This window comes from Carettochelys insculpta, chromosome 12 (assembly GCF_033958435.1).
Source record: "Carettochelys insculpta isolate YL-2023 chromosome 12, ASM3395843v1, whole genome shotgun sequence".
Lineage (NCBI taxonomy): Eukaryota > Metazoa > Chordata > Testudines > Carettochelyidae > Carettochelys > Carettochelys insculpta.
Window position 1 is genome coordinate 11,500,684 of NC_134148.1, and position 21,034 is coordinate 11,521,717.

General features: G+C 44.5%; 1 protein-coding gene across 3 annotated transcripts in view; it reads left to right on the plus strand.

The window, feature by feature from the left end:
- VPS13C (vacuolar protein sorting 13 homolog C) overlaps positions 1–21,034 on the plus strand; it is a 262,583-nt gene that overhangs the window by 112,427 nt on the left and 129,122 nt on the right. Inside the window, exons 45-51 of one of the 3 annotated variants that reach the window (XM_075007275.1) lie at positions 6,342–6,486; positions 8,039–8,168; positions 10,107–10,237; positions 14,248–14,417; positions 14,939–15,174; positions 17,081–17,310; positions 19,767–19,859. In XM_075007275.1, coding sequence (XP_074863376.1) covers positions 6,342–6,486; positions 8,039–8,168; positions 10,107–10,237; positions 14,248–14,417; positions 14,939–15,174; positions 17,081–17,310; positions 19,767–19,859 — 1,135 coding nt within the window. The remainder of the gene's footprint in view (positions 1–6,341; positions 6,487–8,038; positions 8,169–10,106; positions 10,238–14,247; positions 14,418–14,938; positions 15,175–17,080; positions 17,311–19,766; positions 19,860–21,034) is intronic. The other 2 variants (XM_075007277.1, XM_075007276.1) reach the window with 2 other exon arrangements.

Here is a 21,034-nt window from a genome sequence, read left to right on the forward strand (position 1 = left end):
TTCAGGTTTTAAAAAGTGTGAGTCCTGCCGTGAAGCTATGCCGGCCTCCGATGGGCATAGTGAATGCATCCGCTGCCTGGGGGAATCACACGTTACCCAGAAGTGTTCTCACTGTGCTAAGCTCACAGCCAGGGCCAGGAAAGACAGAGAAATGAGGCTTAAAATGCTCGTTTGATAAGGCTCTCCAGCCGGACTTGCCGGAGAAGCCTCACCCAGAAGGGCCCTCTGGGTTGCATAAGAGGAAGGCAGCTTCTCTGACCCCCTCGGTGCAGAAACAGAGGAAACTCTCCCCAGCTCGATCCTTGCTGGCAGTTTCAGCGAGCGGGACGAGTGGAGCATGCAGCCCCCAGCTGCATACTCAGGCAAGTGGTAGAGCGGCCGTGAATGTGGCAGAGGCTGAGCCTCCGGTTACACAACAGCCGGCATGTGCAGCGCCTAGAGCATCAGCGAGGCAAGCGCCGGACCCGGCAGCACCGCCACAGGCGGCACCAGCCCCCGCGGCACCAACGGTGCAGGGGCGCCAGGCACGGAGCCTGCAGGCACTGGAGGGGGATACCCACGCGGCGCCGCAGCTGTGTGTGCCGAGCGCGGCGCCGCAGCTGTGTGTGCCGAGCGCGGCGCCGCAGCTGTGTGTGCCGAGATCCCCGGCACGGGAGGGGGCAGTGCCAGCCCCGGAGGGGAGGGGCAAGGCAAAAGCCAAAGCCTGGCACCGCAGCCCATCTCCGGACAGGGCTGCGCTGCTCTTAGCAACAAGCCCTCCCCCTGTGCTACACATGCCGCACCGAAGGCCTGGGTCTCCACCAGCCTATCCAGAGCCGCCGCCTCCGTTCCTCCAACCAATGTCGCCATGGCTTGGGCCACCTTCACCTTTCCTGGGATTGGATCCCCTGGAGTACTATCAGAAACCAGTTTCACCTCGATCTGTGTCGTCGCGGAGGTCTCGCTCTCCCAGGCATCGGGGATACACACCCCGCGAGTGGTCTAGGTCTCCATCCTCGGACCCTTGCCCGTGCTGCCATGGTTGTCCTTATCATGCTGGACACAGACACCACAGGCCTACGCACAGGGGCAGGTTCCCCCCGGCCGCTCAGTACCCCTGTGGACACTCCCGATTGGGGACGGAAACACAGTTGTCTCAGGGGGAGTTATTTGTAGAACCCCGAGACTTTCCTTCACAATCCTCCAGCGGGCAAGTGTATCATCGACCGCAGGAGCCCGAGGGTTCCAGGGAAGTTTACCCTAGTGGTTCCTCCTCATCCTCCCCAGATGAGGCCATGGCCCCCGGGGATGTCTCTCCCCCAGATGACCTCAAACAATTTCAGGAGCTGTTTAAAAGGGTGGCTTTCACGCAAGACATCCAAACGGCAGAGGTGCAGGAGAAACATCACAAACTCCTAAAAAATTTGAGACCCCCGGCTTCATCCAAAATTGCTATTCCGCTGGACGAAGCTATTCTGGAGTCAGCCACTACCATATGGCAGACTCCGGCCTCTGTTCCGCCTACGAACAAGAGAGCGGATAAGAAGTACTTCGTCCCGGTAAAGGGCATGGAGTTTCTCTTCAGTCACCCACAACCAAATTCGTTGGTGGTCGAATTGTCCCAGCAGAGGTCAAAGGCTTCTCAGTACAAATCGGGGGGATCGGACAAAGAAGCTGGAGCTGTTTGGCAGGAAAGTATATTCCTCTTCTACCCTGCTAATGAGAGTGGCAAATTATGCGGCACACCTAGCAAACCACAATTTTGAAAATTACTCCAGGCTTACTCCCCTCATGGATTCACTTCCAGAGGACAAAAAGCCGGTGTTAAAGGTGATTGTGCAAGAGGGCTATGCAGCATCGTGGATAGGAGTCCAGATTGCCCTGGACGTGGCAGATACGGCGGCACGTTCAACGGCAACAGCAGTGGTCATGCGTTAGAGAATTCTGTCTCCAGACATCGGATATCCCGAGGGACCTACAGGCGAAGATCATGGACCTTCCCTTTGATACACAAAAGCTGTTTGCAGACTCAACCGACTTGGTCCTCCACTCCAGTAAGGACTTGACAGCTACACTTAGAACCTTGAGTATTTACACTCCTCCATACAGGAAGAAAAAATATTATCCTCACCAAAGACGCTACGCATACCAACCACAGCGTGCTCAATATCAACGGGGTACGAGCAAGGGTGCCATCAACAGCAGCAACTGTACAGAACTCCCAGGCGACGTTCTCAACAAAGCCGTATGCCCTCGGAACAGGCCCAAAGGCAACAAGTTTGATGGGTATGTCGGGGGCTGCACTATCACTACCATCGCTCAATGCCACTCTGTTCTCATGTTCCATCATCGCCTCAGACCGTTCCACTCCCAATGGCAAAAGATCACCGCAGACAAATGGGTACTGGAGATCATAGCCACGGGTTACGCGATCCCCTTCCAGTCGCTCCCACCGACGAAACCTCCCTCCAGGCCTCACCTCTGGGACGCTGCCGACGAGGCGAGGCTCAAGCAGGAGGTGGATCACCTTATGTTCATAGGGGCGGTGGAAAGAGTGCCGGAAAAATTGCAGGGGAAAGGTTTTTATTCACGCTACTTCCTAACAGAGAAGAAAACAGGAGGATGGAGGCCCATCCTAGATCTTCGGGGCCTCAACCGCTACTTGCGCAAGCAACGTTTTCGGATGATCAGTCACCTCGATACTCACGGCACTGGAGGATGGAGATTGGTTTGCAGCCCTCGACTTACAAGATGCTTGCTTTCACATAACAATCCACCTGGCACACAGACGCTTCCTCCGCTTCATGGTTGGCAAGGAACACTTCCAGTACAGGGTCCTTCCGTTTGGCCTCTCCTCGGCCCCCAGAGTCTTTAACAAAACCCTGGCAGTGGCGTCAGCCTACCTGCACAGACGGGGTGTTTATTTTCCTATATCTGGACGACTGCCTGCTGAAAGGGGCCTCGAAGGCAGAGGTCTCATGCATGATACACGTCACAGCGGACATGTTTTCTTCCCTGGGCCTAGTCATCAACCTCGCAAAGTCAAAGACCGACCCCACACAAAATATAGAGTTCATAGGGGCGCGCATAAACTCTATCACAGCAAGGGTGTACCTACCTGACGCCTGCTTCTGCACCATCAGTTTGCTGGTGCAAGTCGTCATATACAGCCCCACGGTGCCGGTCTTAACGTGCTTACAGCTGCTGGGCCATATGGCAGCAGTGACGTTTGTGGTACAGAATGCCAGATTGCACATGCAAAGCCTGCAGCATTGGCTGGCGAGCGTTTACAAACTGGCATCCCACACTGTCCACAGGGTGGTGTCGCCCACGACAGAGGTGCGCAGATCCCTGGCATGGTGGGCAAATCCCAAGAACCTGCTAGCAGGGGTGCCCTTTCACCAACCACAAATTTCTATTTTTCTTACTACCGATGCCTCCCACATAAGATGGGGAGCGCACATCAGCGATAAGGTGACTCAAGGGCTATGGTCCCCTGCGGAACAGACACCGCACATAAACATACTGGAGCTCAGAGCAGTGTTCAACGCCTGCAAACATTTTCGAGATTACCTACATGGCAAAGTAGTTGGGATCAATACCGACAATACCTCCACTATGTTTTACATCAATCGACGAGGAGGAACACGATCCTGTGCCCTGTGTGTGGAAGCAGTCCGATTGTGGAACTGGTGCATCGCCAACAACATAACATTGAAAGCCTTGTACTTGCCGGGCGCTCACAACGTGAAAGCAGATCAGCTGAGCAGGCGCTTCGCACTCACGCATGAATGGCAGATCTGCTCCGATTTCCTATGGTGCATTTTTCGTACATGGGGGTTTCCCCAGGTCGATCTGTTTGCCACCCAGCACAACAAGAAGTGTCCCCAGTACTGCTCCAGGGCAGGAGTGGAGCGGGGGTCCCTGGGGGATGCATTCATGATCTCATGGAGGGGCCCCCTACTTTATGCGTTTCCCCCCACAGCGCTTATCCACAAGGTCTTGCAGAAAGCCAGAAGGGGGAGAGCTCGCATGATACTCATAGTCCCAACGTGGGATCGGCCGCAATGGTTTCCCTTGCTTCTGCGCATGTTGGACCGCCCACTGCTCCCTCTACCGGTGGCACCAGACTTACTCACGCAGGCTCAGGGGCCCATAGTGCACCCACACCCTCAGGGTCTGCGCCTACAAGCATGGCTAATCCATGGCTCAGCTCCTTAGAGAGCACGTGTACGGAGGGAGTAGAACAGGTTCTGGAATGTAGCCGAAGGACCTCCACTAGGAAGACTTACAGGCAGAAATGGACTCAATTCACAGCATGGTGTTCCGCCAAGCAGTTAGCTCCCCTTGACATTCCTGTACCTGTAATACTAGTGTACTTATTGGACAGCAAGAGAGGTGGGCTTTCTCTATCCTCGCTAAAGGTCCACCTCGCCGCTATGTCAGCCTTTTGGCATACAGAGGAAGGGCCCACGGTATTCGCCCATCCTGTCGTTACTACGTTCTTGAAGGGGCTGGTAAACCTGTACCCCCCCTTGGAAACTGCTTCCACCATCGTGGAATTTGGACTTGGTGCTCAGCACGCTAACGGGGTCCACCTTTTGAACCATTAGCCACAGTTCCCCTACGTCTCCTTACGATAAGAACGACCTTCTTCCTTGCAATTACATTAGCCCGCAGGGCGAGTGAGCTCGCAGCAGTGACGGCTCCGCCGCCCTGCTCAGTATTCTCAAAGGAGGCAGTAACCTTAAGGCTGCACCCAGCCTTTGTTCCAAAAGTTTCTTCGGAATTCCATCTTAACAAACCAATAGTTTTACCCTCGTTTTACCCAAAGCCTCACAGCTCCAGCAAGGAGGCATGCCTGCGTTTCCTGGATGTGAGGAGGGCGTTGGCCTTCTACATAGACAGAACTAAGCCCTTCCGGAAAACGGACAGGCTTCTTGTCTCTCTTGCTCCCAGGTCAAAAGGAGGAGGTCTCTCTTCAAAGAGAATCTCAAAGCACATTGTGTCCTGTATAAAAATGTGCTACGAGTTTCGAAAGACTCCTTTGCTGGCCCTGCCTTGGGCTCACTCCACCAGGGCGGTGGCGTCGTCAACAGCCTTCTTCAAGGGCATCGCGTTGAAAGACATCTGTAGAGCGGCGACCTGGTCATCCTACGACACCTTCGCCAAGCATTATGCCCTGCACCGGGTATTCGAAGAGGATACCCGTCTGTCGACAGCAGTCCTCTCGGGGGCAAGCTGCACATAAACTGATTACCCACCTCCTTACTTGGGTTACTGCTGGGTAGTCACCTATTGTGGAGCACCCACAGGGACCACTCGAAGAAGAAAGAGAAGTTACTCACCTATAGTAACGATGGTTCTTCGAGATGTGTCCCCGTGGGTGCTCCACCACCTGCCCATCCTCCCTGCTTCGAATCTCTGTCTAGTGTTTTTCAGGAGTATTCGAGGCGGTTGGTCAAGGAACTGGCGGGGACTGGATTGCACACGTGGCCGGGGGTGCGCAGGGGAGCGTTGCGCGCCGGCGCATGCGCGATCCAGGAGAAACTGCTGGAAGATTTCCGATCTGCGGCACTGGGCAAGCCCGACACCTATTGTGGAGCACCCACAGGGACACATCTCGAAGAACCATCGTTACTACAGGTGAGTAACTTCTCTCTCCCTATTCACACCTTTAAAAGTTGCCACACTTCCAAATGCGCTTTCAAACTGCCCAGTGTGCTTTCAAACTGCCCCTCTCTGCAAAACAAACACTCAGGTACTCACACAGATATTCAGACTGCCCCCTCTTCAAAACAAAACAAGTGCTCAGACACACAGACAGCTGTTCAACCCACCAGCTTACAACACAGCCCCCCAAATGCCACACTCACTTGAGCTCCTCTTGGATGCTTTTATTGATGACTGTATTCCACATACTGACAAGACTATCTGATAGTTGGCCTTGCCACAATATTTTTTCCTGATGAACTAAAGTTTACCAACAGGTATTTCTTAGTGGTACTTCATATAGAAAAGAAGTGTACAATTGCAGAGACTATGTAGTAGCTGTGGAAATTTTTACTTGCTAATGTCAGCCACTGTATCCTTTTTCTCATGAGCACTTGAGTAAAACATTCAAAATATGGTTCTGAGTTGAAATTTTGAATGGGCTTTTTTTGGCTGCAATTCCAAGAAAAACCTGAAGAGCAACGTGCCAAGCTGTTGTTTTCAGGCATGGTGTCTGTACAGAAATCTAAGTTTTCACTTGTTCCATTCTCTTCTCACTTCCCAGATATTCATGTAGAAGTAGGGGAGAAACTGAATGTCAATAGAGATTGAGTAGATATTATTTAAATCCTTTTTTGTTATATTTTCAGGAGTATCCTATCTAGTGCTTCTCAACCAGATGTTGAAATTTTGCAGCCAGTAAATCTGGTTTTGTCAGTCCAGAGAAATTTAGCAGCAACTTGGTATCACGATATTCCAGCAATTAGTATCAAAGGAGACCTAAAACCTATGCAGGTAATGCTAAGGCAAACTTAAGTATTTCTGTGATGTTTACAAGCTGTGCCTAATCTTGTTTTATAGCACTTAATGAAGTTGAGTGCATTATACAATAAACCAACATAAATAGAATCCTGTATTTAGGATCAGCTGATCCTGGCAGAGTTTAGATACATAGTTTTATGGGTTAATAGCCAGCAGTATCCAGTCGTTTGAGATTTCATTTTTTAAGCAGATACTTAAAACAAGCACACCAAACCTGACTACTTGATCATAGCAAGAAAGAAAAATGCTGTGTTGGAATCCAGAAGCTAGGCTGCAGGTTCTGAAGCTAAGCTTACTTTGACTGCCTCATATTATGCAAAACAAAGCAGCAGTCTTGTAGCACTTGAGAGACTAACAAAATAAATTATTAAGTGATGAGCTTTCATGCGACAGACCTGAAGAAGCTCATCACCTAATAAGTTATTTTCTTAGTCTTTAAAGTGCTACATGACTGCTGCTTTGTTTTGTTAGAATACAGACTAACTGCTACTTCTCTGTTACTGTATTATGTGGTTATTTGAGTGAACATTGGCTTATCTGTTTACAATAAAAGCTCATAATTATCAGACCTCAGCTTTTTCCTCTCACTCTCTCTCCCCAGTCATTTCACAGTATAGTACAGGTCTTACTTTAATGGCCTCAAGAGTCCCAAATTTTATCCAGCAATCAGACTAGGTTGCCTGGCCCCATACCAATTAATGCATTGGGCCTTTTTGGCCTGTACCATCACAGGATTCTTCTCTTACTAGAAATGATGCTCCTGGGATTGGAGATGTCAGTCCCTTGGTCAGAATCTATCAGTGACGTGGCACAAGCTTGTGCACATCACAGCAAAAGGCCCAGTGTAGCTTTTCAAATTTTGGAAAACCTTTAATGTGTGAACAACAAATTTTTAGAGGTGAAGGATTGGCCTGTAAATGTGTATTGCAGTTCCTTACTTATGAATGGTATTGATAATCATATATTCACAACATACCATTTTGTACTAGGATTCCTTCATGTTGAATTACTTCTTTACTCTGTCATAAAGAGTTGCTTCGTAGCTTAATGCTTTTCAGACTTAATGTTCCCTGCTTTTCTTTACATAGGCAAAGCAACTCTGTTTCATTTGGCATTAATGCACTCTTTCATTAAATAATTATTAAGCTATATGGGACCAGCAATCACCTGAAAGCATTGAATTACGTTCTTTTTGTTTACAACATTTAATAAGAAGCAGCAAATGGTATCTTGGGCAATGGGGGAAATATTTGTTTGAGAATTTTTGGGTATTTTCAGCTGAGTTTGTTGGTTTTTCAATCAAATTTTAAACTGGTTTACAGAGGAAGTGTCTGTTAATTAGCATGTCGGTGGGAATTGCTGGAAAGGAAAGACCTTCAGTAATATCAAATCAGTTGCACTGAAGAGTTTAGGTTGGGTAATTTGGATGTGACATGTTAATGGTACTACTAATAAAAAGGCCTGTTTTCAATATATGTTGGTGAATGTCTTTTGTGGGAATTGCTGCGTGTCTGCCAATTTATAGATTGCTCTCAGTGAAGATGACCTAACTGTCCTCATGAAAATTTTGCTGAATAATCTTGGAGAGGCTTCCTCCCAGCCAAGTGCTACACAACAGACATTTCAGGAAGCTCAAAAAACTAAAAAGGAAAAAGGTCAGTGATGCTCACTTCTATGAAGGTACAACTTGAATGTAAAATTTGGAGTTCAGAAAAAGATCAACTGTTAGTTAATGATTACAAGTATTTTGAAAGTGTAACATTGGTAAACGAATGCATTGTTCTCTGTGATGTTAGCATACATGGAGCGCATCCATTATTGCAGTTACGTGCTGTGTATTTCTTCTTTTGCTTAGTTATGCACTAGAACTGTAGTATAGATATTTACTTTTGACTTGTTGAATTCACTTAATGGATCATGGGGAAGTTGATGAATACAACAAAATCTGTAGCTAGTGGAAGAGTAGTGGTATTAGGAAGCTGAATAAAAAACCAGAATATTTAAGGTATTTTTACTCATTGCTTTTGTAAAATAAGCTTCATTTCTAAATTCAACGTTACAAATTGCTTTTGTAGATGCATTTCCTTGGGGTAGATTGACAGCCCATGCAAATCATAAACCAGAAAACTAACGAGATTCATTATCATACGTAAATGTGCCTTCTGTTTTTATTTAGATGGAATAGTTTCACACACAGAGTCAACGATATTAACAAGATGCTAGCAGCAACGAAGGGTTCTGTGGCACCTTATAGACTAACAGAAAAGTTTTGAGCATGAGCTTTCGTGAGCACAGACTCACTTCTTCAGATGCATGAAGATGTAACTTCTTTGTTGCTGTTAGAGATCCAGACTAACATGGTTACCCCTCCTATACTTAACAAGATGCTGACATTGTTCACGTTAAAAACCCTAAAGCAGTGCTTAGGGCTTGGTATACAGAGATCTCAGCTTGCTCAGGGCCATTATAAACACATCTTTAAAATCGCTTATGACCATTTATTATGTATGCACAAAAGAAGGAAAAACAGTTAAAACATTTGAAATGTAAAATACTAAGTTAAGGATTTAATTTTAGCCCCAACCATTGTTCTCTTTTGCTGAAGAGTTTTTAGGAGAGAGAACCTCTTTCTTTGACAGTCTTAGATGGTACTCATGACAGTAATAGCTGTCCTTTTTGGGTAACAGAAAGGTTGATAGAGATGGTTTGGTACTTGTTTTGCTGTTTCTTAGGAAAACTAGAGAGAGAGACATATGGGATGGAAGAAGGAACAACAGCAAAGATAGGAAGTGCAGCAACTGGCTTGGATGCTGACTCTTACTTGCAGCCTTGTTGCTACAAAAACAAACGCAGAGCACACGATCTTATGGATTCTTCCAGGAACTGGAACATTTCTACCAGCATCAGTCTGACTAGAGTGTTGGTTTTAATTGTCTTTCTGGTTACAGGTTAACAGCCGTGTTGCAAACAGTTGAACAGGCATATATACAGTCTGTCTTAGCCAGCTAAGACTGTTTTTTCCTATTGGGAGAAAGGAGTGGGATGAGGAAGGGAAGAAAAATATGGGAAATGGGCCCATGGCAGGCAGAGAAACAACCAGGTAAATCTGTAGGATTCAGCTGGAGCCAGTTCAGGTGGCAGTGTCATATGGGACCCTTTCTCTCTTTGGCCTCATCTGGTCTGGACATCCCTCATATCAGCATGACAAAGGCTTAGTGTCCTCGAAGATGGTGACAGAGGCAATTGCGTTGTTTAAGCTGGCTTGCTCAAGAAGCCAGTATCTTCCCTTAATTTTTCTTTAAGGGAACCAAGAAAAGAATGATGGATGCAATAGGCCATTCTCTCATTTTGTCCAATAATTAGGCCTCATTTATGATAAACCAGTTTTGGTTCATTGATTTTTGGTTTTTTTAGGTCTTACATTGTCTAATTCACCAGGCATTATGCTGTCTTCCTTGAATTGTATCAGGAGGCTTCTTGTTTAGGCAATTTCAGTCTTAATCTTCTGAAGCTTTTACTTCAATATACTTCTGGGGTTTTAAAAAAGCAGAATTAAGTAGCTGTAAGTGTGTGAAATTTTCTTCAACTTGCAGATCCTGTTTTCACTTCAGGACAAACAGATATTTCTGCATCACAGCATCCTGAGGAATATTATGCAACTCTTAAATTTGACTTCAACTTTGAGTCACTTTCAATAATTCTTTACAGCAGTGACCATGATCAGGTATGTGCTAAATCCAATAAAAGCTGGGAGAAGAATAAGTTTTTGTTTCTGTTCTTCTATCATGAATTTTACTAACCTGATTTTTCTCTATTCCTATTAACTTTAACATCTTTGGTACAATAAAGTTTACACTATGGCTATGTCTACACTAGCAAGTTCTTTTGAAAAAGCGAGCCTTTTCCAAAAGAATCCTCAGAACGTCTGCACACAAAATAGGCTCTTTTGATCTGAAGTTGAAAGAAGGCAGCACTTTTTCCAGTGGCCCTTTTCCTCTCCCAGATGAGAGAGGGTGCTATTTTCTGAAAGATTCGTTCCAAAGAAAACGTGTGTAGCTGCACCAGAGGCCCTTTTTTTGAAAGAGCAGTCCTCATAGCACTGGATTTTTTGATCCCTGGCCCATTCTTTTGAAAGAGCAGGGGCTGTGTGGACACTCTATTGAAAGAGTGGATTGATTATTTTTTTTCCATCTGCTTTTTTGTGTATGGACATGCTCTTTCCAGAGAAGTGTTTTTTTTTTTTTCAAAAGGTCTTCTGGAAGAACTTTCAGAAGATCACTATAGTGTAGACATAGCCTTAGTTACTTATCAGATACTTTTGGAAAAAGTGTTACATACTTATTCATTTTAATAAATTATATTAGGAAACTATTAAGCCAGTTCTCTTGAAAAATTACATATGCGTGCATTTAAAATAACATTTCAGTTCACACTGGGCATTATTATGGAAACTGAAAACTATTACTGACTGATTTTAAAAAAAAATTGTGAAGTGTTTTGATAAATAAGTGAGGTTGATCTTGGCAAATGTTAAGGAAACAGTTAAATTTGTAGATGGTGGCTGTTGAGGATAGCAGCAATTGATACATTTCGAGGCTTGTTTAAAACTAGCAGATGTATTTGCTGTTGCACAGGTCTTTAACTGAAGTAATTTTTGAAAATAATTGAAAAAAGTGCATCTTTTCAATTATAGTAGTTTTTCCAACAGAGAGAAAAATTAAGGCGGAGGGGCAAGGGTGGGTGGCTTATGGCAGAGGGACAGTGGAGTCTCAAGGGGTGGGGGAGCTCAAGGCAGAGGGTGGGATTGCAGAAGTTAGCTGCCCCCTGGCCCTTCACTGGTCTGGGGGGCAGTGTTTTGGGGTCTACACCAGCCCCATCTATCCTGCAGCCTGTTTAGTAAAGTGCTCCAGGGGCTACTTGCTGTAGCCTACAGGCTGTCTTGGGGGACAGGCTTTTGGGGATGGGGTTGCTGTCCCTCCAGCAGACCCACCTCCCACTGCCTGTAGGCTGTTGAGGTGAGGATAATGCTCCAGGGATCTGTCCCTGGTTTCCAGTGGCCCCCATTTGTCCTGCAGGTTGTGGGAGAGACAGGTTTTTTGAGCTGCCCCCAGCCTTCTTTTGGCTCCCCTTGCCCTGTGGCCTACAGACTGTCTGGGTGAGATGAGGTTCTGTAGGATGCCCCTGTTCCCCTTGAGCAGCCCCCTCTGTAGGCTGTCTATTGCAGAGTGGGCAGCTCTGGGGAGGAGGGCAGGGAGCTAGCTCTGCTAGCTTCTCAGTGCTGCAGCTGCCCCCAGTGGCAACTCTTAGTATCGCGTCCCTCTTGTTTGTGCCCCTCCCTTTCACCTCCCTCTGCCCTCTTCCTTTCCATGTTCTAGAAAACAGCCCCTTTCCAGCACTTCACATTTTTCAGGCATAACCGAACCCTGACCTGAGTTTGTTAGGATAAGAGGAAGTTGCATACCAAATTTTGTGGTCAGAGCTCTTTTATAAGGAGTTCTTGAAGAAATATAGCACTGAGACACACAACTCTAGCACACGCACGTGCACGCACACACACACCCACCCATATCCCCACCACCCAATGCCAGCATGTCTGTACCTGCCTTAAACATTAGGCATAATGAAAAAAGTGTTTATTCTAGGGTTTGTCTTTTAATTACAATATTTAGGGTGACCATATCTTCCTGTCCCAAATATGGGACAGGGGGATATGAGGGGATGGGGTAGCTCGTCCAAGCCCTGGGGAGCTGGGAAGGAGGTGTCAGCTGCTGGTGCTCCCCCTGTCTCCCCAAGGCTGGGATGGGGAGGGATAGCTCAGTGGTTTGAGCATTGGCCTGCTAAACCCCAGGTTGTGAGCTCAATCCGTAAGGGGGCCATTTAGGAATCTCTGAGAGGGGGATAGTGTTTGGTCCTGCCAAGAGGGCAGGGGACTGAACTTGATGACCTGCTGAAGTCCCTTCCAGTTCTATGAGGTGTGTATCTCCATGTATTATTCTTATTCTTATTCTTCTTATTCTTATTATAAATATGGGACAATGAGTCCTTTTTAAAAAAAAAAAAAAAAGTTGGGAGGCCTTTTTGGAGTCCCAGATACAGGAGTGTCCCGCCCAATACGGGACAGATGATCATCCTAATAATATTGTTCTGGATCTGAAAACATTGACAGAGAGCCTGATATGTGTAAATGCAGAGGCCCAAAGTTGATTTAAACTGTAGGATCCAACTGGATCAACTGCCCCACACTAACCTGCTAGGGTTTGAATACAGATATCAAAGAACACCAACAGCCTGCTTAGACTGCGCATCTGAGGGTAATAGTAAAGTCCACCCCCGTTTTGCACCCGCACGCATGCCCAAGGGCTCTGACTGGAATCCAGAGTCCTAACTTCCTCCTCTTCTTTATGTTAGAAGTCCAGGAGATACTGAGAGGCACCACAAGCTGACACACACATATATGCATGCCCCAGAGTAGGCATGTTGTGCTCAGGGCCAGTGCCTAAACAGGCCCCTGGGTTACAGAAATCTCTGTGAAACCTTTTCCAACCCACAAAGTTATATGTATCATAGAACTGGAAGGGACCTCAGGAGGTCAGCAAGTCCAGTTCCTTGCTCTCACAGCAGTACCTATCGCCATCCCTGACACATGTTTCATTTAATCTGCTCCAGGCTCTTGAAAGGCCCCCTCAAAGACTGAGCTCACAACCCTGGGTTTACAAGGCAAATGCTCTAACCACTGAGCTAGCCCGCCCCTCTTAAAGCTGAACTGGAACCAGCCAGCATTGGGACAGTTGTGATTTAAACACTCAAAACCAGGCCACCTACATGCTGGCTAGCTTGGGGGTGGGGGGAAAAAAGCCTAGAGAAGTCTAATTTGGCAATGTGGGGATAAATCTCTTTCAGATCCCAAAACTGGCTATAAATTTTAGTTCCCAGCATCACCATTACAGATTCAACAACTACCTTATCACAGGGGCAGGACACGTGCTCTACCACACCAGACAGAAGCTAATTGCTCACCCCCACACTTGATACCAAAAGTAATTTGTTGGACAAGCCCAGGAGCGCAGGCCTAAAAGGCCCATTGCTTATGCAGTAAATATTAATCCTACTATGAGAATAATATTCATCTGTCTTCCTCTGCTTTATCCAGTGGGATATAAACTGGCTTTGTGACAAAGACAACTTTGGTTTCATTGGCCAGTGATCTCACCTGATTATGGATATAGATCAGATGCCCCTGCATGTCTGGTGGTATATCCTGTCAGATGCTTTTGATATTATTCAGCATGAAATGGTGTTAATTCATCTATGCATTACCATAGTGAAAGGGGTGTCTTGAAGTTGATTTCTTTTCTCTCCTCAGCAGATGTGGCAACTGCTTTTATTTTGCAAAGAGATCTTATATAGGATGTCTTTCAGCCACACCTGATGAGTGTGTGTGTGTCTGTGTGCATGCACACACATGGACTGAACTAAGGAATTTAGTCAAGGGGCTTGTTTTCAGATTGTGGATGACACAAAACTGTCTGTAATTCATCTGATGCAGTTAAGCACCTCAGCCTTAGCTGCTGTTATCTATGCTTAAATCTGTTCTAAATTAAATATAACTTGCTTCTCTCATACCCAAATGATAAGGTACATTCAGTCTCTCTCATGAGCAGAAATACATTTGTTTAATCTTCTAATTCCTGGTTTTCCATTCCCTATAATTACTGTTGCTGACATTTTTTTAAGCAGTCCCTGCTTTCACTGCATAGTGACAGTTTACGCCTGGGTGAACTCAGACTACATCTCCTGGCATCATCAGTGAAGATGTTCTCAGATGGTTCAATGGATGTTAATGTTAAACTCAAGACGTGTACCCTGGATGATCTCAGAGAAGGGATTCAGAAAGTAACAGCGAGGTTAGTTGAAGGTGTCGCAAATGAAGAGCTGCTGTGAAAGTGTTTATTATTTGTAAATTGCTTGTGAGAGTAATCTTGGAGGTAGCAGCTTTACTGAAATTTTATAAATAAATGTTTATAGTCTATACTGAACCATGGAGTGGATAGGAGGGCTGGATATCTGGAATTTCATCAAGCTTGGAATTGCTGAGTTGAACTGAGTTTAGACCTAGGTTGTTTTGTGTACCAGAAGTTGATCCACATTTGTGTACCAGAAGTTGATTCACATTTCCTGTCACACCACATCAGTTTTTAAAGTGTAGAATAAAATACAATAGAAAACACTTTCACAGCTGTAAAACAATTCATACTTTTCCCTAGTGTCTTTGCTTTTAGAACACAAAAGAATTTATTATTGGGTTATATCGGAATAAGTGACTTTGAGGAGAAAGAATGCTTTCCACTGCCACTTCTCTTCACTATGGAAATTCTTCTATTGCTATAGAAGTTAATTAAAATGCTTTTTTACATTTATTTTCCAGAATGATTGATAAGAAATCTGATAGTACAGATAATGTTATGATTGATATAAACTACAAGCAAGATACAGATGGGATTGAAGTACTTGCAATTCTTGACAAACTCTATGTGTGCGCCAGTATGGAGTTCTTGTTAACAGTAGCAGACTTCTTCATTAAATCTATGCCAACAGCTTCAACTGAAAGGTCTACACAGGTTCAGTTGAAGCATGTCCCTGGAAAGCCCAAACAGGAAAAAGGTTTGCAGAAGTGTATCTGGCTTTTCAAAGAGTCTCTGGGAAAGAAAACACCCAGAATCACACGACTTGCTGATACTTTTCCAAGTTTAGTGGAACAGTATATTAAAGGGCAATGTTGTCTCCAGAGTGAAGAAAAATAGTGTGTTAAGGTGCTAGGAATCATACTGATAGTAAATTTTATCCATCTAACTCTTGCTTTCTTATAGCACAGGGGCAGTACTTTTTTTCTTTAAGGGAAAAAAGGGTGCTGGAACTCCCTGCAACCCCAAACCACCCTTTCTCCCCAGGCTTAACCCCCTCACAGCCCCGAACAGCTCACAGGCTTAACTCCTCACATCCCCAACCCCCCACAACCCAGGATTCACTCACCTGTGCTGTCAGCCACCTTCTCTTCACCACGGCTGCGTGGCTACCACCAGCTCTCTGTTTCCCTCCACATGCAGCTTGGCAGGGGCAGCTCCCAGGGCCTTCCTGTTGCAAGAATAGGACTCAATTTAATTGGTTTGATGGCTGGATTCCCCCTCTGGGCCATTAAACCAATTAAATCTAGTCTTACTCGTTCAGTGTGGCAGGCAGGGAGCTGGAGGGGTGAGTGGAAGCAGCAGCAGGAGCCACAAATGGTTCCTCAGAGTCGCATGTGGGTCGGAGCTGCCCAGCCGGCTTCCAAAATGGTGGCACCAGGAAAAGTGCCAGAATTCCGTTTTGGGAAAAAAGGCCCAACCTAGCTATGCTCACAAGAGATCTAGTCACTTCAGTGACTAGAAATATATTTCCCTCTTACAGTAAATTTTGTAAAAATAATGTGCATCCTGATTGATTTTTTTAAAATCAGCCATGAACAGAAAGAAATTATTCATCATACTAGTAGTAATGCCCCCTCCCAAATGAGGGGAAAAAAAAAGACAGCCATGCTGCCTTACCCCATCCTCAAGTAATTTGGAGAAGGTGTGGTCAGTGCTGTTGTGGAAAACCAATTGCCTCTTTTTATTATTTAAACATACTGCAGTATTCTAACCTTAAAATTCCACTGGGGAAGGGAAGGTAGGTAGGTAAATTGAAATTTGGGGGTAATTTTAGCTAAGAGTATGACACCTTTTCCAGATTTCATGGTGTTCAGTGGGGTCCAAGGAGAAATTATATACTCCAAGAGCAGACAGATTCGAAATGCTCTTTTGTAACCTGGAATTCAAGTGCACTGTTTTTTTCCTCACTTTCTTTGGCTATGTCTTCACTAGCAAAATCTTTGAAATGGCCATGCAAAATGGCCATTTTGAAGATTACTAATGAGGCGTTGAAATGCATATTCAGCGCCTCATTAGCATGCCGCCGGCCACAGCTCTTTGAAATTTCTGCCTTTCGCTGCCACATGGCTTGTCCAGATGAGGGTCCTTTTGGAGAGGACCCCGACAACTTCAAAATCCCCTTATTACTATCTGCTGTTATCTGCTATCTCCTATTGTGCTAGTGTACACATAGCCTTAATTTCTTAAAAGCAGAGAACTATGCTTAAACTAACTGGCCGTACAGCAGTTTGATACTTTTAGTGTGCTCCCTTTGAATTTTTAAGTGCTTTTTAAAGTGCTCTGTGTGTGTGTGTGTGTGTGTGTGTGTGTGTGTGAGAGAGAGAGAGAGATATCAATGGCTGACTTTAAAAAAAAAAATGATATGCACGTTAGATGTTATACTGAAACTAGAGTTCCATATGTTGTAGCTGGAGAATCCAAAGGCATGTGGGAAACAGGTGCTTTGTGATACCATAACTAAAGGCAAAGCAACTGATTACTACAGATAAAGATTCAGCAATGATCTTGACTGAAAATTCTTGACTTTCAAAAATTCAGTGTTAGATAGCATTTCTGATGTAAGTTAAAGATATATCTAAGCATGTTATTTTCTTTTCCCCCAGAAGGTTCCTTTCAGCCAAACACAACTGTAAAAGCAGTGATTATGGATCCAGAAATTGTATTTGTTGCCAATTTGACTAAGGCTGATGCTCCTGCCTTAAAAGCATCATTCCAGTGTGATTTCTCTTCATCATCTGACGAGCTTGCACAAAGGATGACTGCACAAATTAAGGATTTAAAAGTGCTGGCTTGTGCTTTCCTAAGAGAAAAGCAGGACAACAATATCACCACAGTAAGAAAACTAGGCATAGAAATGTTTGTACGCATATTTTATGGTTACACTGACCTGAACTGCTCGCAGCAGTGTGCAAATGAGCAGTCTCAAAAGTGCAAATGGCAAATCAGGTATAAGAGGCTGCTGACAAAGGCGGAGGGTGTCACCTGCAGAATGTTTACACTTTTTTTTTTTGCTGGTGGCAGTGTCTGCTCGTGAACAAGTATGCAAATGAGCAGTCATTTGCATTTTTGAGGCTGCCTATTTGCATATTGCTGCTGGTGCTTTGGGTCAGTATAACTGTAGACATAGACTTTAATCAGTTGTGCACTCCACTCCCCTAATCTCTTGCGTAAAAACAAGTCCAGCCCAGTTCCGGGGTAACATGAAGAGATGTGTTAGGAAGGAGATGGGGGCGGGGTGTTTGTATTTTACTATTGGGCTATTTTGGTCAAAGGGAAGGAGGTAATTCCAAAAGTGATATGATCGTCTAGAGAATGCTGTGATATTCCCTTCCTCAGACTTGAGGAGCTGCAGTTTATGCACCTCTGGGGGGATACCAGCTTGTCCATATGGCACGTGGGCAGAGGCCACATGCCATTAAAACATTAAGCTGGCGTGGGAGGTATGTTTCTGATTTTTATGAATATGCTGTTAACTCCCATTTTCCAGCCCCATTTCATTGCATTTGATTACTGGCCAACATGGCTGAGCTCCATAAGAAACCTCTCCAATTCTGTTTCCCTTCCTTCCCTGCCCCTTGAGAAAAAAACATCCATTCAACAGGATCCAGTTTTCAAATCCAGTTATTACAGAAAAAGTTATGAAAGTATGGAGTATAAGCACATTAGGTGAAAGATCTTATCTTAGAGAAGAAGGTGATTATGTAGTTATCTTTTTATTTAAAAAAAGTCTAAATGAAAGATTGAGTGAAAGATTGGGCACAAAACAGACCTTGATAGCATGAACATTGTGTAGACAGAAAACTGCAGTTAATGTTCTAATGATAGATGCAGAAGGGTAGCCATGGTAGTCTGTAGCTTCATAAATAGCAAGCAGTCCTGTAGCACCTTTAAAGACTAACAAATTGGTTTATTAGGTAATGAGCTTTTGTGGGTAAGACCCATGTCTCTAAGGCATAGTCTTCAGGGTGCTACAGGACTGTTTGTAATGATGAGTTAAAACTACTGACTTCATCTTAGGAGTTAGTTTGGAGTCTGCAGGGTCAGCCTTCAGCAAGTAAGCCAGTAAGTCCAGGAAGAAGGAGCTGGCAGGCTGGGATGGTTGGCTGTAGGAGGAAGTGTGGTGGGTCCCAGGGCTTCCTGCAGGCTGTTGTGCTATGCTAGGCAAGCAGGTTAGAGAGGCTGGTTGCAGGTGTGCTCCGCCCCCTCCTTTCTAGAACCTCACCAGCCCTAAGACCTACACAATAGGGTAAAATTTAGGGAGGATGGTGCATCTGAAGCCAACTGCCACCCGCAATTCATACAGGGATGCCACTTTCTGTGCCTGTTCCGATCAGGGAGTGAGAGTATTCTTCTCTCCCCTCTCCAGCCAGGAGGGAGAAGTGCATAACCTGCGCTTTGTGCTTCCCTGTCACTACCTGAGAGTGTTGAAGGTGAACAGTAACTAGCCTCCTGGCACAAATCTTGGGAAGTAGGTTGTGTCTTCCTTCCCTTCCCAACTAGTGCCCTTATACTCCCCACATCCACACATACACGTGTCCTGAGTTCCTCTTCACACACCTTATCCCTGACTCCTTCACCTTCCCACAAACACCTAATCCTCTTCCCTGAATCTCCAAAACCTCATGCTTCTGAGTCCTGTATCCCCCCATGTCCCCACCTACACCCACCCTGCCTGCCTTGAGTTGCCTGTGCCAGGGTGTGTGATACAACAGTGCCAGTAAGAAATTTAAGTTACTTTCACTTCTGTTTCAGTGTGGGCAACTCATATTTGCATTACTCCAGGATTAGCAGTATGGAAGTCATTGGGTTCCCCTCTTCTGCTGAAAGTGTGGGAAGGAACTTGGGTAACCCTTTTAAGGAAGTAGCTCACCTGACCCATGAATGTGTCCAGCTTTTTCTTTCCGTTCTCTTGCCCGTGGGTGGAGAGCATCTAGTGCACAGCTACTGGAGCCCTTGCCTTCATGCCGGCATCCCATATTCTTGTGGCTTCTGTTTAGCATGTGTATAGTCATCTAGCCAAACAACGGCATCTTCAGCGGCATGGTGCAGTTCTTTTAGACTACTGCTGAACCTAGTCAGCAGGCATTCATCAACAGCATGTGTTGATGTGACTGTATAAAACTAATATGTGAGGATGCTATTCCCCTGAAATAGTTGCAGAGCTCCATGCTTTTGGCCAAGGTTTATCTCTTTGTTTATTAATAAGAAGGATGTTGAGGAAAACATTTTTTAAAGGTGGAAGGTTAGAATTAATTAATTTATAATCATAATTTAAAATTCTTTCTTCAGGTGCTACAGCCATGTTCTTTGGTTGTGGAAAATATGACACATGTTTCAGGAGTACAAAATATGGCAGTAACAATACAAGAACTTATTATAAAGGTTAGTAATATTGTTAAAAAGTTGGTATAGAAAAAGCAGTTATGCTTCTCAGAGATTAAACTTGTATCATGTCTTTTTTCCTTATATTGCTATCCAAAGTTTCCAAGTTAGGCCACCAGAACTGTGTATCTAATTTTTGCTATGGATATCCATACTTTTTTTTGCAACTCCCCTATGTACAAGAATTGATAGTTCAGAGAGGTTTTAAAGTACAGTGTACTAAGTTATTCATGTATTCACTTGTAGTAAAATACAGACAAGTGAGTAGAAAAATGATTTATTAATAATATATGCTTGTGTAGTTTGAAACCTAGTCCATTTAAAAAAAAAAAAGCATCCCTCTTCTTGAATTTCCAGCTAGTCCATTTGGTTTCACAATTGGTTTCTTTTTTTAGTTTTTAAGCATATTTTTTCCTATTATTGAGTGCAAGACCTACACTGATAATTAATTGTTGATTTAAAATCTGTGCTTAGTTACTTATGGGCAAATGGTATAATTTGATCGTTCTTATAATGAAGCATTAATAACAGTTGCAAATACCTTTTAATATAATAGCTTAATCAGTAATTTAAGGATCTCTGCAGTAAGAATGTTCACTTGTTATTGCTAAATCTCCATTTTTATATAGATGGTGTAGCGATCACGTTGGGGAAGCTGACACTTATAGGATGTGTCTATGCTACAGCCCCCTTTCAAAAGAGGAATGCAAGTGAGCAAATTGAAAATGCAAATGAAGTGTCTATTTACATATCTTGTGTTTCATTTGCATAATTGCATTTTTGAAAGTCTTTCAAAAGAGAAACAGCAGTGTAGGTTGGGGTTCTTTCAAAATAAGACCCCATTTTTGAAAGTACCATTCTTCCTAATTTTTTTCAGGAAGAAGGGTGCTTTTGAAAATGGGGTTTTATTTTGAAAGAACCCCTTCTACACTGCTGTTTTTCTTTCAAAAGACTCTTTTGAAAATGCAATTATACAACTGAAATGTGAGATACGTAAATTGGTGCTTCATTTGCATTTTTGATTTGCCTCATTTGCATTCCCCGTTCGAAAGGGAACTGTAATGTAGACATAGCCATAGTATATTAGAGTAAATTAGATTTCACGACTTGTAGCAGTTCTTGACAATAAGAATGGTGATGGTTTGTCTGTAAAATTAATTGTTTGTGAAAGTTGT